The sequence below is a fragment of the Pseudorca crassidens genome, chromosome 6 (assembly GCF_039906515.1).
Source record: "Pseudorca crassidens isolate mPseCra1 chromosome 6, mPseCra1.hap1, whole genome shotgun sequence".
In the NCBI taxonomy this organism is placed as follows: Eukaryota; Metazoa; Chordata; class Mammalia; order Artiodactyla; family Delphinidae; genus Pseudorca; species Pseudorca crassidens.
In genome coordinates, this window is record NC_090301.1 from 34,850,927 (window position 1) to 34,869,350 (window position 18,424).

At 42.3% G+C, this 18,424-nt stretch overlaps 1 protein-coding gene across 3 annotated transcripts in view; it reads right to left on the bottom strand.

Annotated features, from left to right (window-relative positions):
* AOX1 (aldehyde oxidase 1) overlaps positions 1–18,424 on the bottom strand; it is a 70,839-nt gene that overhangs the window by 23,611 nt on the left and 28,804 nt on the right. For all 3 annotated transcript variants that reach the window (XM_067741055.1, XM_067741056.1, XM_067741057.1), the window contains 8 exons: positions 16,926–17,095; positions 16,450–16,576; positions 14,101–14,223; positions 10,703–10,799; positions 7,835–7,959; positions 5,686–5,819; positions 4,558–4,645; positions 61–147 (listed from right to left, as the gene is read on the bottom strand). In XM_067741055.1, the coding sequence (XP_067597156.1) occupies positions 61–147; positions 4,558–4,645; positions 5,686–5,819; positions 7,835–7,959; positions 10,703–10,799; positions 14,101–14,223; positions 16,450–16,576; positions 16,926–17,095 (951 nt within the window). The remainder of the gene's footprint in view (positions 1–60; positions 148–4,557; positions 4,646–5,685; positions 5,820–7,834; positions 7,960–10,702; positions 10,800–14,100; positions 14,224–16,449; positions 16,577–16,925; positions 17,096–18,424) is intronic.

Below are 18,424 nucleotides of genomic sequence, written 5' to 3' on the forward strand. Positions count from 1 at the left end.
GAGTTAAATAATTTTACGTAACACTTTCCAGAATGTGAATTTGCTCATTAAAACACTTACAAGTAATGACTCATCCAGGGAGGCACCTCCATTGCTATAATGCTCTACATCCAGGGCCAAGATTCTGCCATCGTTCATGAATCCAGCCTGGGGAAAGAGAATGGACTTCTGATACTGGTTCTGGGGACCCAGTCTCTCTAAAGTTTACTCTGTCACTTGTGAACCCTCTACATATAGATGAAAAATTTTATGACCTTAGATTTGACAATTTCTTGGATAAGACACCAAAAGCATAAGCAACAAAAGAAAAAATAGATAAACTGGACGATATCAAAATTTAAAACTTCCTGGTATCAAAGGATACAATCAACAGAGTGAAAAGGCAATCCAGAGAATGGGAGAAAATATTTGCAAACCATATATCTGATAAGGGGTTAATATCTGGGATGTATAAAGAACTCCTACAACTCAACAACAAAAAGCCCCAAACAACCTGATTAAAAAGTAGACAAAGGACTTGAATAGACACTTCTCCAATGAAAATATACAAAATGGGTAACAAGCACATGAAAAGATGCTTGGCATCACTAATAATTAGGGAAATGCCAATCAAAACCATAAGATACCACCTCACATCCATTAGAATAGCTACTATAGCAAAAAAAAAAAAAAAAACCCCAAAACAGAAACAAAACAATAAGCGTTGGTGCAGATGTGGAGAAACTGGAACCCTTGTGCACTCTTGGTGGGAAGGTAAAACGGTGCAGCTGGGTATTTATCCAAAGGAATTGAAGGCAGGATCTCAGGGAGATATATGTATACCTATGTTCACAGCAGCATTATTCACAAGGGGTAGAAGCAACTCAAGTGTCCATCAGTAAATGAGTGGAGAAACAAAATATGGCATATACATACGATGGAATATTATTCAGCCAAAAAAAGGAAGGAAAAAATTCTGACACATGCTACAACATGGATGAACTTTGTGGACATTACGCTAAGTGAAATAAGTCAGTCACAAAAGGACCAACACTGTATGGTTCTATTTATGTGAGGCACCCAAAGTAGTCAAATGCACAGAGACAGACAGTAGAATGGTGGTTTCCTGGGGCTGTTGGGAGAGGAAGGAATGGGGAGTTATTGCTTCATGGGTACAGAGTTTCAGTTTTGCAAGGTGAAAAGAATTCCAGAGATGGATGGTGATGACTGCACAACAATGTGACTGTACTTAATAATGCCACTGAACTGTACACTTAAAAATGGTTAAGATAGTAAATTTTATGTTATGTGTATTTTGCCACAAATAAAATAATAACAATAAAAAGGAAGGATAGAGAAAGATATAAGAGCAAAACAAACACACACAAAAACCCTCCTGTTTAATCTGTCACTACTGTTCAATCTTTTTTCTCCTCCTAAAGCAAATCAACTGCATATTTCTTGACCTCTTATTCTCGCCATAAGTTCTTGAATTCTGACTCCCATCCTCATATTTCCACCAGAACCTTTTCCCCTAAAGCCAGCGATCTTCTAATCTCCAAATCTGGTGGCCTGCACATAAGGGACTCTGCACATTTTTCTCATAGGGCCCAATTTCATCACAATTCTCAGCAGCATTTGGTGTTGCTGGAGGTCTTTTAAATAAATATCTTCCTTGCTTTTAAGATGTATTCAATATTTCTGAACTTATTAAAGTTCATTTTGGGAATTCCCTGGCGCTCCAGTGGTTAGGACTCTGTGCTTTCATTGCCAGGGCCCGGGTTTGATCCCTGATCGGGGAACTAAGATCCCGCAAGCCATGCGACGTAGACAAAAGAAAATAATAATAATAATAATAAAAGTAAAGTTTATTTTAATGATTTTTCTTGACTGGAGCCAAATTCAAACTGAAGTCAAGGGCATGAACTGTGAATTCAGCAGTTTAAGTCTGAATCCTGGGTCTGCCACTTAACCCACTCTGTGATCTCAAGCAAGTCACATAACCTGACTATCTGTGACCTGGCAATAAGTAAGGTAATGCAGGCAAAATCATAAGCCAGTGACTGAAACCTAGCAAGTATCCTAAATAATACTACTGTAAATATTATTAATATCATCTCCTGTCCTCATACTACCCTCCATCAGAACACATTATTTTCTCAAGGTTTTAATCATCACTATGCTGATGGTTTCTGTAACTTATAATCCAGTCTTTTCAATAAAGTCCCATATCAATGAAGGAGATTTCCACTTTTAAATGTCCCACTGTCACTTCTTCTCCAAACACACAAATAAACTCATCCCTGTCCGTCCAGACTGTTTCCTCCTTCCAACTTGGCTCTTTCTATCAGAAACTTCCAAGGCATGTTTGTGGTTTTTATCCTCCATTATATTTTGCTAAGTTTGTCACCGACTTCTATTTTATTTTATAATAGCTCTTGGACCCATCTCTTTTTCTACATCTTCCTATCGTAACCAGACCCCAGCTGCTTCATGTCTGAAAGCATCAGCTGCCTCCAGGCGGTCTGTGTCCTCCCTCCTCGCTAGGCCGTCCTGCCCAGTGCCATCATATTCTCCCCCTCAAAGTGCCCATGTTTGGTTATGACACTTGACTGGTCAAGCATCTACTCAGTGTCACTGTATCTTATGAGATCAAGTCTAACCCCCCATCCTGGGATTCTCAGGCCACTCTGAGTCTGGCATCACCTAACCCAACCCATCTTATTTCCCATTACTTTCCAGTAAGTGCTCTGTGCTCTAATTCCCCTTCTCCCCTTACTCCTGCCCCTATCAAACAGGCCGTGTGTATCCCACCTCTGCATTTATGCTGCTACTATTCCCACCACCTTCTTTCTGCCTTCTTTCTGCCAATCCATTCTTGAAGGTCATTTACGTTTCACCTTCTCTAAGAAGTTTCCTGTACACACCCCAACTCATATTCATCTCTCCCCATAGTTTTACTATGTGCACCTCCTCCTTTAACCTGAGATTATTATGTTTTCATAATGACTTCATAGGTGTAAGTCTTATTTCTCCCTCAACGGCTAAAATGTGGTCTCCTTCAGGACAAAGTTTGCTCTAATAAATCTATGCTGCACTAAACCCAATTCAAAATATAGCTTAGGGTGAATGTAAGTTGAAATAGATACACTCGTTATCTTCTAACAATATGTATGCAGGTACACCAGTTGTGGTAGAAACGATGTGATGTGTTCAACAAATCCTGTCGTCTTTCATCCTGGGCATGCAGGAAGACTACATTTCCCATGCCCCCTTGCAGTTAGGTGGCAAAGTTCTGGCCAATAATGTGTCGATTAAAGCAAGGACCACCACTTCCAGGCCTGGTGCTCAGAACATCTCCCATACAACACTCCGCTCCCTCTCTTCCCTTCCCTTCCCTTGTCTGCTGCCCTCTGCAGAAAATCCAGTGGAGGACAAAGAGTTTTTAGGGCAGTGCTAACCAATGGAACTTCCTGTGATGATGGCAATGTTCTCTATTTGCATGTCCTATATGGCAGCCACTAGTCACAGGTGGTTATTGAGCACTTGAAATATAGTTAATGCAACTGTGGAACTGAATTTTTTTTTTTTTTTTTTTTTGCGGTACACGGGCCTCTCACTGTCATGGCCTCTCCCGTTGGGAAGCACAGGCTCCGGACGCGCAGGCTCAGCGGCCATGGCTCACGGGCCCAGCCGCTCCGCGGCACGTGGGATCCTCCCGGACTGGGGAACGAACCCGCATCCCGGCAGGCGGACTCTCAACCACTGCGCCACCAGGGAAGCCCTGGAACTGAATTTTAACTTTCATTTAACTTAGTAGATTTAAATTTAAATAGCCGTATGTGCCTAGTGGCTTCCGTATTCAACAGTGCGGTCTGAGGGGAGGATGGTGGTGTTACTAGATGGAAAAAGCTTGAGTCCATGAGTGATTCTGTGTAGCAGGGTTCTCTCCTGTTCTCCGCCCACCTCCCACCCTCCTCTGATTACACTGGGCTGTTACTTGAGCAAGAATTAACACAAAAAAGGTCTAAGTCCCAGAGAGTTTTTAGTTGTTAGAGCAGTTAGCCCATTCTGACAAGTAAACTTATTTCTTATAAAGCAAAAGAATACTTATTTTCTGTTACAGAAACTTTTCTAGGAATTTCTGGTACAGAGTTTTACAAAAATACCTTTGACATATTGATAAATGAGGAAGCTGTTGGCAAGCATTTGCAATTTCGCATAACATTATTGTTACAGAAATTATTCTGTTTTTACCTCCCACGTATAAAACTGTGGGAATAGTGTGGTTATCAGATCCACTTTCATGGACGTATGTATATACTCACATGTTTTCCAGCTATGCACTCTGTAGCAGCCAATACCAGCTCGTACTTTTTCCACAAACTGGTATCTTTGAGGAAAGCAGAAAAGCTTCACTGAACCAGCCAGTAATCAGTTAGCACAAGGAAGAGACAGTGTGACGCACAATTTGTTGATTTGCTCACTGTCATTCCCCAGTAGAGAGTAGCCCGATGCGGCCCTCTGCATTTCTGTTATGTTACATTTACAACATAAATCCTCCATCCTTCTACTCACTTTATACTTTCCAAGGTAAGGGTGGCGGCCTCCAGTTATTAACATGTCTTCTCCTCGTTCCAGAATGCAGCGGACTGCACGACCATGCCTAAAACAGGAAAAAAAAAAAAAAAATCGGGAGAGGTAAACTCTTTTACCTAACAGGTATTATCTAGGGTTTATGTAACGCCTAGTGAGAGCCTGGTGGCATCCACACACACCGCAGAACAGCAAAGTGACTCCCTGAGCCCAGGCTGTGCTGCTCTCAGGCATACACCAGTGTGACTTCTTCCTTTGGGTCAGGGCACAGTGCCTGGCACTCACTACTTATGCAAGGGGGCTCTCAGGCCCAAGGCTCCGGAGTATTGCTTTGGGGTTATTTCCCACTGTAATAATCACCTCCATGATAGGCAAACAGTCCCAAGGCCACATTATAGATGGTTACAAATGGAGGAAGTCAAGTGGTGTCTGACTGCCAAGTATTCCCAGATAGGACAGGTCTGGAATGAAGGTCTTTTTGTGTCATGGGGCAGAGGAACTGACGTACATTACTTAGCAAAGAAATTAAGCCTTCTAGGTGTGCCTGTTCCAAAGACAATTTCCTATGGTTATATTCTGACACCCTTAAAGGAAAATAGTACTATAAATAAAGGTAAGCATAACAGAAGCAAATTTTCCATTTAAATTAAGGGGAAAAAATATATACACACACACACACTTTTGAGATACACATATTTATATCTATCTATATGTATATAAACCTTTTGAGATATGTATAGGCGTAGATATATAGATAGATACAAATGTCTACCTCAAAAGGTTGAACTGACCTATGTAGATATACAGGTGCTAAGGACAAGTAACCCCACCCTTTCAGGATCTGCTTCTGTCTATCTCCAGGTATTATATATTTTACTGTGGTTTTTACTCTTTTCAGTAACTGATTCTCATTTTTGTTTTTATAGTATGTAGTTTGACAATATAAAATAAAGAAGTTGTAATAAGCTGGCAGCTGGTTTGTATATTTGTATATTATATGTGATTTTAAATAACCTTGACCCAGATTCTTCCTCCTTAACCGCAATATTGAAAATATTCAATGTGACCTCGCTTTATTTTTAGTCCACTTAACAGGTTTTCTCCACTTACTTGTTTGCAGCAAATGCGGTGATGGCTGCCATGATGCCAGTTTTCATCACCTTCCCCCCGAAAGCCCCACCAACACGCTTTACATGACACATGACCTTGTTAGCTGGGAGCTTCAAGGTTGAAGCAACTATGTCCTGCGAATGATAACAGTTCTCATTAATCTGACCCATCTGCAGCAAGGGAGTGGGAACAGTCCTTACACATGTTGATTCCTTAATGTTGTACATGATACACAAATTGTGTGTTTATACTAAATAATGGGATGATTTCCAGTAACCTAAGCATGCATCCATGCTGAGCTCAGCAGTATTTAGCTGTAATGACAGCACCAAAACTATCATTAATATTAAGTAGTCCTTCCAATATCAATGAGATATTTTTGTGATAATAAAATTTAAAAAAATTTTTCCCCATGAACTACACCCCAGGTATCCTTTGGGATATGTTTCCTGCAGCAGTGAGATTTCGTGCCCTTCCAAGCCTCTTTCAGACTGGGTCTTTTCCCTGCACACCACTGTCTCCACTGGAGAACGAGCACTCCTCACCCTCCATTCGGATTCAGTTGGCTGGTCGGTCTTCCCTGGATGCAGGCCTTGCTCTTCCTTGCCATCCTAATGTTTGAGGTCATTAAGTCTTTTTTGTTGTTGTTGTTATAAATTTATTTATTTATTTGTTCTTACTTTTATTTTTGGCTGCATTGGGTCATTGTTGCTGCGCGCAGGCTTTCTCTAGTTGTGGCGTGCGAGGCGCGGGGCTTGCTCTTCGTTGCGGAGCACGGGCTCAGTAGGTGCGCAGGCTCAGTAGTTGTGGCACGCGGGCTCTAGAGCGCAGGCACAGTAGTTGTGGTGCACAGGCTTAGTTGCTCCGTGGCATGTGGGATCTTCCTGGACCAGGGCTTGAAGCCACGTCCACTGCATTGGCAGGTGGATTATTAACCACTGTGCCACCAGGGAAGTCCAGGTCATTAAGTCTTAATAACTCATTTTTATAGGTGGGGAGCCCAAGAGGAATGAAGTGATGGGACCAATGTCACACAGGGAGTGAGAGGCACGACAGGAATGGAATGGAATTCGCCTGATCCTTCTTAGTGTTCCACCTTCTAAGAGGCCTCATTCTCCACATTCCCACATTCCTACTTGCTCTGATAATGACACTGGCTCCTTGTGACCTACTGAATCAAGACCCCAGTGTTTGTTCCCCTTACTTTCACCCTGATGCTTAAACTAGCCACCCCAGGCACCTCCAGATTGGGCAGTCTTCGTACTATTCCTCCTTCTTTACATGCATGCTGCCTGGCACATAGGACACAGGCAAAAAGTGTTTGCAGAAGGGACAAGTGAATGAATGAATGAACGAATGAGTGGCATTTGATCGTGGTGTGGAACTCCCTGGAAATGGCTTCTCCTCTCACCATCTAGACGAACCTCATTCCCACCACTGTAAATCCCAGCTTAAGACTTCATCTTCATGAGACTTCCTGGATGATTCTCGGGCTTTACAAACCTCCATTCCCTTAATTCTTCCACCTATGTAAATTCTGACTTTGCTGGTTGCATTCTGCCCAGTACTATTTCCTAAGTGCTTCATGTGAGTTAGGTGACTGTAAGTTTTGGAGGGCAGGCCTTCCTTTGTAAAATTTTGGGGTTTCTTTTTCAGTTTTATTGAGCAATAATTGACATACATCACTGTATAAGTTTAAGGTACATAGCATGATGGTTTGATTTACATATATTGATTACCACAATAGGTCTAGTTAACATCCACCATCTCATATAGATACAATTAAAAGAAAAAAATTTCTCCTTGTGACAAGAACTCTTAGGATCTGTTTCTTAACAACTTTCATATATAATACAGCAGTGTTGACTATAGTCGTCATTTCTTTCGTGTTCTTAACAGTGTCAAGAGTATAGAAAAAGAGACCGGCTGATCCCATAACTGATTTTAAAGTTACCCACAAACAGAAGGCCATTGCTTTCATAATACTATCTTAAAAGTTTTAAAGTTGTATGGTTATTAATACCCAAATGGATATGGCTATTAGTACTCCAAACTCCTTCAGTTTCTAAAATGTTCTAAATTGTTCTTGGTATATCTTGTTGACAGAAACCACTTAGCCATGTCCCCTCCATAATGGTCCCCACATTACCTGTATGTATTTGGGAAACTGTGTGGACACGTAGACATCAATTTCTTGATCCTCTCCTTTGGGAACAACAAGCATGCTTTGGGTTTCCATATAAAAATGTTCTTGACCTCCCATGTGTATTTCACCTGTTAGAGGAAAATATTCCAGAACCAAGGAGGCAGTCAGATAGGACAGGTAGCACCCCTCAGGTGTTATATCATTACAGAGAAATTACGACAGTGCTTCTGCTGGGGCAGTGGGTTACATTTCCATTTTGTTCTTTTATATCTTGTTTCTTTGCTGAGATTTTCTATTTTTTTTCATTTGTTCCAAGTGTTTATGTATTCCAAACATAACAATATTTAGCTTTTATTATACCTGCATATTTGAAGTAGAGTTCTGCAGGGGAATGTGTCATGTCTGCCAGCAGGGTAGGTCTTAGAGTGATAGGGAAAGATGTGTGACCTTTCAGAGTCAAAATACTACAGCAAGGAGAATTCCAGTTCCAAGACAAGATGTAGTAGATACATTTCTCCCTGTTCCTTCTTCTATGTACAGCTAACAATTCTGGACATTATATGTAATAAAAGAAACATAAGAAGGTTCTGAAAAGTAGAGGAGAAGGCAAACCAGCTAGGGACTTTGGGACCCAAGGAAAGACACAATGTTGAGTTCAGTGGGTTTTGTTATTGTTTGCTTCATATATCCCAGACTTGGTGCCAGGGAAGCAGAAATCCAGAAACACCAACAGGCAAAGAGAAAAAAAATCCCCCAAGAAAAGCCTACTTTCTCTAGCCAAAGGACCAGGAGAGCGGAAGCCTATCAAGACAGAAAACTTTTATGCAATACCTACTCTGCTCTAGCCAAACACTACAGAAAAAACTGAAGACCTATCTCTGTTTGCAAAAGTTGAGTGGGGAGCTTAGACTTCCACCCTTATCAAGCTGTGATGAGGTACCCCAAATCTTCCGCTGGGGTGGTGTTAATGGGGACCCTACAGGGAACCTGGACTTCTATGCTCCACCTGGCAATAACAAGACATCACCCCTCGTTCCTTCCAACACAGGGTCAGAGGAGTTCTGGTAAAATAGATGATTTAAATAAGATCCAAAGTCTTACAACATAATATCCAAAGTGAACCGGGTAAAATCAGAAGTCATTCATCATACCAAGAACTCAACTTGAATGAGAAAAGACAATCAACTGATGCCAACAGCAAGATGACACAGATGTAGGAACTATCTGTCAAGGATTTTAAAGCAGCCATCATAAAAATGCTTTAATTTACATAAACACTTGGGACAAATGAAAAAAAATAGAAAATCTCAGCAAAGAAACAGAAGATATAAAAGAACAAAATGGAAATTTTAGAACTAAGAAATACAACACTCAGAATATAAGGGGCTCAGTGGATGAGCTCAACAACAGAATAGAGAGAACAGTGGGAATCATCAGGGAACAAGAATACAGAACAATAGAAATTGCTCAACCTGAGCAATAGAGAGAATAGACTGAAAAGAAAATGAGCAGAGCCTCAGACACAGTTGTGATTAAAATTAAAGTCTGAACATTTGTGTCATTAGAGTCGAGTATTTGAAGATGTAATATGTGAAAATTTCCCAAACTTGGTAAAAGACACCAACTTACAGAAGCTGAGTAAATCCCAAAGAAGATAAACCAAAGAAGCTCATGCCAAGACAAATCACAGTCAAACTTCTGAAAACTAAAAACAAAGTATGTTGAAAGAAGAGAGAGAAAAACACTGTCTCTCCTATTGGGGAAAAATACTTCAAAAGACAACAGATTTCTCATCAGAAACCATGGAGGCCAGAAGAACTGGTATAACATGTTTCTTCAAGTGCTAAAAGACCTGTCAACTCAGAATTCTATATTCAGTGAAAATATCTTTCAAGGATAAAAAAGAAATTAAAAAGACATTCTCAGATGGGGGCTTCCCTGGTAGCGCAGTGGTTGAGAGTCCGCCTGCTGATGCAGGGGACACGGGTTTGTGCCCTGGTCCAGGAAGATCCCACATGCCGCGGAGCGCCTGGGCCCATGAGCCATGGCCGCTGAGCCTGTGCGTCCGGAGCCTGTGTTCCGCAACAGGAGAGGCCACAACAGTGAGAGGCCCGCGTACCGCAAAAAAAACAAAACAAAAAAACAACTGTATGTTTATGTAAGATAATATCCTTGTTCTTAGAAAATGGACACTGTGGTATTTAGGAGGACAGAGGCATCAAGTCAGTAACTTACTCTCAAACAGCTCAGAAAAAAATGTGTGTGTGTGTGTATGTGTGAGTGTATATGTCTCTCTCTCTATATATATATATAGAGAGAGACAGACAGACAGGCAGAGAGACAGAGACAGAGACAGAGACACACACACACACAGAATGATAAAGCAAGTGTCATGAAATGTCTATTGGGGAATCTGGGTAATTAGGAGTTTCTTTAATGTTTCTGCAACTTTTCTGAAATCTAAAACTATTTCAAAATAAAAAGTTACAAAAATTTTATTGGAAAGTTCAAATCAACTGATTTCCAAGAGGGAAATTTAATTTTCATTACATATATACATAACTAAAGGAAGTCTGCAAGGAAGTGGGGGAAGGAGACAGGGAGGGAAAGAAGAAAGGAAGGAGAAAGCAGAGATGGAGGGGGGAGGGAGAAGTCAGAAAGGATGAAACAGAAAGAAACATGGGCTTTGGAAATCCTGAAAAAAGCTATCAATCCACAGTGCTTCGTGGCTTAGTGGCTGTTGTATGACGGTGCTCCTTAACCACTCTGAGCCTCAGTTTCCGGACCTTCAGGAAAACAGACACCATCTGTATAACAACTGGGCAGGCTGGGGCTGCTTCCCCTCTCATCATTCTTTTCAGATAGTTTTACCTTCAAGAACTTGATCCACCATTTTAAATGCTTCATCAATATTTCCATACTCCAGTTTCCTTTCTTGCTCGAAGAAGGACTTGTGTTGTATAGCTTCCTAGAAAGAGAACAGAAAAGTGAGGCCCCCGGGGCAAGAGACCCAGCCCTACAGCAGTAGCCACATGTGATGCTGCATCGTCTGAGTCTGCGCAGCGCTTCTCTTGCTCTGGAATCGCATGAGCTGAGCTGAGAACCAGGCTGCAGAAAGACTCCCCATGGAGCAAATGCAAATGTCCGCATCAAAAAAAAAAAAAGTATGCTCAGAAAACACCTAGCACCAGGTGGTCCCATTACGGAACTAATATTTCCAGGCAGATTATTCTTTTCATTCCACAGCCCATGTTATGCAGCCAGTGTAACAAGGCACAGGGGTTTAGATCTTGGGCTCTGGACCCAGTCAGAGTTGTGTCCATTTTCTCCATTTACCAGCTGTTTGACTGTGGGTCTGTTACTTCACTTCTTTGAGCCTCATCTGTAAAATGAAGGTAGAGTTGTGCACATAGCTCCAATAGGGTTGTGGAAAGAATAGAATGAAATGAGGCATGAAAGAGCTTACACGGCATATAATAAGTGCTCTGTCAGTGTTAGCTGAAGACACTCTAGTGATAAGGACATGGTGGCCTTGCCTGCCAGCCCCAAGCTCCTCTGGGGGTATGAGTACAGCATTTGCACCTGGGACCTCCAGCCCTAGAAGAAAGATTCCATTACAAGTCCAGAGTGGGTACCACAAATCCACTTATATTCTGGCTCCTAATGGCTTCTCCCAGATGCCTACTGAAAGGGGTACAGTAGTAGGTACACATAATCAGGGATGTAGCTATAATAATCCAGGTTGGTTTTCTTACCTATCCTTAGGAATTCATCTTGCTGTAATCCCTGGGTCCTTGGCAAACGTGACATGCCAGCTCCTGCCAGAATTTCTACAATGCATTATTGTCCATCTATGAAATTCCAGCCTGCTGGCGGCTAGGGGTTCTCCTAACTCTGGCTCCCTCTGGCCACCAATCGGTGTCTAGACCTATCAGTATACCTTACGGGATGTTCTATTGTGATCCCGCCATTTCCTCCATTCAAAAAGTGGGTTGGTTTTTTTCTACTACCATGGGGCCAAGGGTCTTTGATAGAGTGTCTGTTGATCGCTTCTATTGCTGATCAGCTGCTGGACCTTGGGTAACTGTGTCTTTCAGTTTCTGCATCAGAATTGGGATAATGGGGAGTTTTTACCTCATAGGATTGTTGTGAGCATTTAGTGAGTTAATGAAGGAAACCTGCTTAGAACAAGGTAAACACACAGAGAACTCTAGGTATTAGCTATGGCCACGTTGTTGACCATGACGATTGATGAGAGATTCTGGTCAGAAGCATAGTTTTCTCACCATGGTCATCAGCCTGACCCCGTGAGCCAAGAGTTTTGATAGCATTTCCCCACTCAAACTATTAAAAATTCAAAACAGCATAAGCTAGGTTAAACAGTAGTGACAGTGCTGGAGATCCATTTGTTTTTATCCTATTTTGATTGATAACACACTTCCTAATGGAATCAATTCATATGATTTTCTTATTAATCTAAGACTCAGATATTCTAGGTTCAAAACAGAAATTAAGTTTTATAAATCCAATTTTTTTTTTAAGTTTAATCTTTTTTCCACTTCCCTTGCTGCTTGCTCTTTGAGTAACTTGGAGCTAATTTCCAGAATATTTCTTGGTCAGCAAAGTGATAAAAAGAACTGTAATGTGTAGGGAGCAGGACATACTTCCTTGCTATACAGTTTGATTAAATCTACTTGATCTAGTTGATTAACCCTGGAGAGTTTAACCTCTGATATAAACATATATAAAGGTATAAAGAGGTAGCTCTTTTCCACGATGTCAAAGTTTGGTATTTGATGCTGGGATTCTCTGGCAGACAATTAGAGATGTGCCGGTCCAAGTTGGGGGGGAAGGGGTGGGAAGAGAGTGGTGTCTATTTGCTTATTTGGAATTTTATTTGGCTGGAAAGTGGGACGAGGGGGAAGGGAAGATATTTAGCTACTGGAATTGGGCAAAGAACTACAAACAAGATTTTTGATAAAGTATTACGGACATAATTTCTTACTAAGAAGTAAGCCTAACTCTAAAACAAAATGTTGAGGAAGGAATGTATAAAGTAAGCAAGAAGAGCAGGCAACATATGAATGAAAAGGGTTTAAGAAGGGAACAGAATGTTTGAATTTGAAACTGGCCAGGAAAATTTGGAAAGCATAGTCACTCTTTGACTCCAACTAAACTTTTATGTTTTTGTCTCCTTGACATGATTTTATTTTAATTTCAGAACACTGAGGACATTGTCCAGAAACAAACACTATGTTCCTTGGCATGAAGCAGCATGATAGGAAACATAACCAAGGCCAAGTTCTCCTGGAGACACTAATCTTGGCCAACTTATTTCCTTATTTTCTGCCTCAGAGCATGCTAGTTACCTAGAGCCCAATTTATTTATTATGTTGTGGAGATAATATTGTATTCCGAGATTACCCTGAGTCTGTATGTGCTGAATCTTATCTATTCATGATGCTTTCCCAACTTTCATGCTTTTATTATTTAGTAAATTATAAGAACCAGTGAAATATATGCAGAAGAATACTCATATCATTTTAGGGAGATGAGTCTGAAAACCTTTAGAAATTTCAAAATCCTTTTTAAAAAACCGGATAGGAAATGCAGTTCCCCAATTTGTTTAAGTTGCCAAAATAGCTGTAGGCATCATAGGATCTATTTCTCATACTTACTTAAGATATGCATTAAAGGATCTAAAACTAGTGTCTCCAATATATGCTTCATAGAGCATCTTGTTGGTTCTCACTGTGTACCTGAAAGAGTCTGGGTGAAGGTGTATATGGAGTCCTGAACATTGTTGGTTACCCATCCAGCATTCTTTTCACCTGTCCCCTTCCAAATAGTGCTCAGATTTCTGTTTAGGTCTCCATCACTCCCCCATACAGCCCATAAACCGCAAAGAAATCTGACCCCCCCGCCAGCAGTAACCACCAGTTCTTGCCAGTCATGAATCCAGAGAGGGATGTGACCTACTCGTGGGATGTTGGGACAATGGCATCCTTTCTTGCTTATTGGACGTGAACTGGAAGCTCCTGGCTGCCAACCTGTCACCACAGGAGATAAAGCCTGTACCATGGGCAGCAAGGAGGAGAGGCAGAAGATCAGCTTTCTTGCTAACACTGATAGAGTTTGAGGCCAACAAAGCCCCTGTTTTTCGGAAGCCACTTTGAGTTGCATTTTCTTTCCTGTTTCTGCAGTCAAAAGCATGTTAAGTGATATGCCACTGAAATCTGCTCTTCTGGCGCAACCTTTGAACTCATTACCTCGATGGTCAGGATCAGTGGCTCCAAATCTCGGTAGACAATCTTCACTCGCTGCGCAGCTCGCTTTGCCTGAACCTCGGAATCAGCAATCACGGCACAGACAAGCTCACCCACGCAAAATACCTACAACACAGAAAAGACCTCTGTTCCCAAGGAGGGCAGGCACCAGGGCCTCTCCTTTTGTTCATTCCCCGCCTCCCTGCTATCACAGAGCTAGACACACAGTCAATGACCCCTTCACATGTGACTTAACCGCAGTGCTGTGGTGAACGAAGGCTTCGGTAGGGAAGCACATTTGTCAGAGTTGGCCTGCTGACCTCGGGCACTGGGAGAGTGCAGGTCTTTGCGCTGCATCATTGGCAGCGGTGGCTGAAGAGGGACAGGTCTGAGGCTGCCTCATGTACAGCAGAAGAGTCAGTCCCGTGGTTTGACCTGGGGTTGCCACACCACGAGCTGGGCCATTCTGAGAAGTGGCCTCTCCTTCATGAACCGGGAGCACAGACCATCTCACCCAGACCATCTCACCCAGAGAGGAAGGAGGGAGAGAGTGATAATGCAGCACTGCTGGTGAGCACATGTCTGCCCTGAACTGTGGTGGAGCACAGGCTTTTCACGGAGAGAAGTGACTACAGGAGCCAAGAGCGAGCCCGGAGCATTCTTCGGTTCACCAGCAGGTGGGGTAGGTAGGCGGCCTAAGGAGGTCACCCAGGGACCAGGGTAGAAAGCGGATGGGGATAAACAAGGTTAAGGCTCCAGAGAGGTAAAACAGTCAGGACTGGAAGAAGTCATACGACTCTTTGATTCTCTTTCCCACCTTTTACTGTGATCCAAATCAAAACATAATCACTCATTTTTAAGAATGACATTAGATTATTAGGTCTCTTCTACAATGAACATATAGTAGTTTTATCACCAAACAAAAATGGTAGTTAAAGAAAAGTTAAATCCAGCACACACACACAAAAGGGTGTTGGGTACGGGTGGGCGGGGGCGTGGGGAGACACATGAAACAAAAATGGCAAGTGTTAATAATGGTTGGAGCTGGGTGATGGGCCTAAGGGGATTCATTGTACTAGTCTCTACTTTTGTGTGTGTTTAAAATTTCTGCAATGAAACGATTTTTTAAAGATATAGCGTGCTAAGGACAAATGTTAAAAAAAAGGAATGAAACTAACGGAGGCAATCATTCGCAACAGCTCTGTTCTCCGCTCTCCACAGACGTGGGTCTTGCCCTGTGACCTGGTTCACAGACACACGCCTGAGATGCTCAGAATCAACGTGCACACACCTCAGAGCCCAGGAGGGCTTCGCTTGGTTAATTAACATTCACGCAAAGGCCATAGCTCTCATTGTCCTCTGCCTTGGGGGAGGTTCAACCTTGACATCAGACTCTCAGTCACCAAACTTTCATTTTTATCAACTGTGTCTGCTAGTGAGAGCCAGAGGCAGGGACTCTTGCAAATGATAAAGCTCTTTTGGGTAAACACTGAACTGAGAATCTGGAGTTATGCAGGAAACCTTCTGGACACTGCCCTTGCTGCATCTTCCGATAACCTGAGATACAGTAGTCAATGTTTCAATCATCTGAAACGTTCAAATGGCAACAATGCTATCACTGTTCCTCTGCTCATTGACTCTTCTTTGTAGGAAGCAGTGTATGGAATATGCCGATGAATCAGACGTGGGCCCTCACTCAAGGCATTTTACTAGGTAGGAGAAATAGGTAAGACATAGACATAGATACATAAGCTCAATATAAGATAGAAAGTGCAATAAAGGTCCACTTTGCCTTCTCCTGCAGACTTTAAGTTCTGCAAGGGCAAGAACCACAGGGGTCTTGTTCACCTACAGCAGTAGGTGCTCACTTAAAAGATGCCTGTTGAACACATGGCATATGAATGAACGAGAGGGAGTGAGTTCCGAGGGGGGGGAGAGAACTCCTGGATTAAAGGATAAGGAAAGACTTCATGGTGGAGCTACCCCTTGAACTTGGACGTTGGACTGAGACTGGGGCAATGGCAAGGGATTCTCAGGGAAAGTATCAGAAAATAAAAGTCATTATTCTCTTCTCATATATCCTTTCATAAGTATGAAAGCAACACATGATCTTACTACTAGAAAATATAAAACACTCAAGTATCTTTTATATAACTAGTCAACTTCTTTACTTACGTGGAAAATGAATATTTTTGAACTAATTCACTATTAGAATATAGTGATTTATAATAAGCATTCAAAGAATACTGGAATCCTTTATGATGTGCCAAGTTCAATGTTATCTTTTAAGAAAATACAAAGTGTCATAAACTGAGGAAGTTACTTTTAAAACAGAAAGCAAAAATGCAGTACCTCATCTGTCGATAGAAGTTTCTCAGGTACGGTTAAAAGGCGGAAGGAGTTGATGCCATGAAGATGTTCCTCAGTCAGGATGTCCACCACACCTGGCAGGCTGAGAGCTTCTGACAGATCCACAGACCTAAATGAGAACACACAGAACAGGGCTACTCAGGGTGGCCCTGCAGCCTGCAGACCACAGAGAACATGCTTAATCCGAGAATAAGATACGAGAGAGGGAAGATACATCCAAAACCCTCCAATAGTTCTATGCCAGACAATGCGGGAAAAATTCCTGGGACAATGAAGTTATTATACGGAGGGACAAACTGTGGTGAAGCCTACACTTTGATCCCATTTCACTTCAAATCTAATACATTGGACATTGCCAACAAACAGCTTACCCTCTTCAAACCGTTACTTTTCACTAATGTGACTTGGCCAAAAAAGGCAATCATTTCTGTCTACTGGGTAAAAACCTTATCACTTACACAATCTTAGCGTGAGCTCTTGAGCTTGTTACAAAAGTCAAGAACAGCTCCCGGTCCACTGCAGGCATGTCATCACAGTAGATGGCTTCACCTGTGGCATGCTTAATACCAGACAGATGCATGATGGGATGGCCAACTGGGTCTTCAGGGAGCTGCTTTGGGTCTGCATTCTGTTTAATCAATAATCAACATATCATTTTTATAATCATATTATGCACATCTCTCATAAGAGGGGAGCTATATCATTTACATCCAAACCAGAACACTTTCGAAAATAAAGACGTCACTGTTAATAACACCAGGACAGTAAGCCTATTTCAATAATTCAGTAGGCAAACTGGGATGTATAGCCATGATGTTGTTCTTATTTTTTTCCCCACTATTTTGATACAGACCACAAACGTCTCTAATGCAAATTCTATTTGTGTAAGTAAATGAATATAAATCTTTCTTCCTGACAATATAAAATGATGTCCTCTTGCAAATGCTCATGTATTTCTTTAATTTTTATTATCAAAATTATTTTACTGTTGTAGCTAAGCATGGCACATGTACTATTTTGCAGAAAAGCCTGATGACCATGTTTATGGAAAATGAGTGCATGCATTCAACCACAAGAGCTTTTGTTATTTTCTTCTTTGAGCGAGGAAGTCTAAGAAATAATTGGTAAGACTCATAACTCAGACAATCCTGACAAAGAATGAAGACAAAGGAAGCTGCATTTTGAGGAATGATTCACTAATATGACTTTTTCTTAGAGACCCACGGAGTAAAATGTCTTGCCACTGGTATACCTTAAATATGCTTCATTAACCAAAGTCGAAATTAAGAAACATAACATCTCCTCCAGTATTTTAAAATCAGAGAGTTGTTAGCTTTCTTGGTTGGGAGAAGAATTGGAGGTATGAAGAAAGAAGGGTTAAGAGACATGGTATAGACCACGCTCAGAGGCCAGGGGCAAGGCTGAGGCTGCCGAGGGGTCCGGTGATGGGACTGTGGGAGGTGGGAATTCCAGGAAAGTTGCCAGCCAAGCGGCCACTCCCAAAAGGCTCCTCTCAAAGAAGGCAGCTCTGGGGCCTGGAGCTCTGCGGGAGGAGCCGCCTGCGAGGCAGTGCCGAGCTGCCCCGTCCACACCTCGCGGGGTCAGTACTGCATCCGGCACCAGAGCTGAGGCCAGACCCCCTAGGCTTTCTCAGGAAGACCCGGGCAGGAGGAGGGTTGGCCAAGGTAAGGCCCGGAAAAAGCTATGGAGGCTCCCTTTCCCACCCCATCTGCTGCTCCACACCGCTTTTCACGGCGTCACCCTGAGCCTGGGTGAAACACGGGCTCTTTCTTTGAGATGAGGCTCACAGTACTCCACTAAATCACACAGTAGGAGGGAAGACAGAAAAGGCAACAACAGGGCTTCCCTGGTGGCGCAGTGGTTGAGGGTCCGCCTGCCGGTGCAGGGGACACGGGTTCGTGCCCCGGTCCGGGAAGATCCCACATGCCGCAGAGCG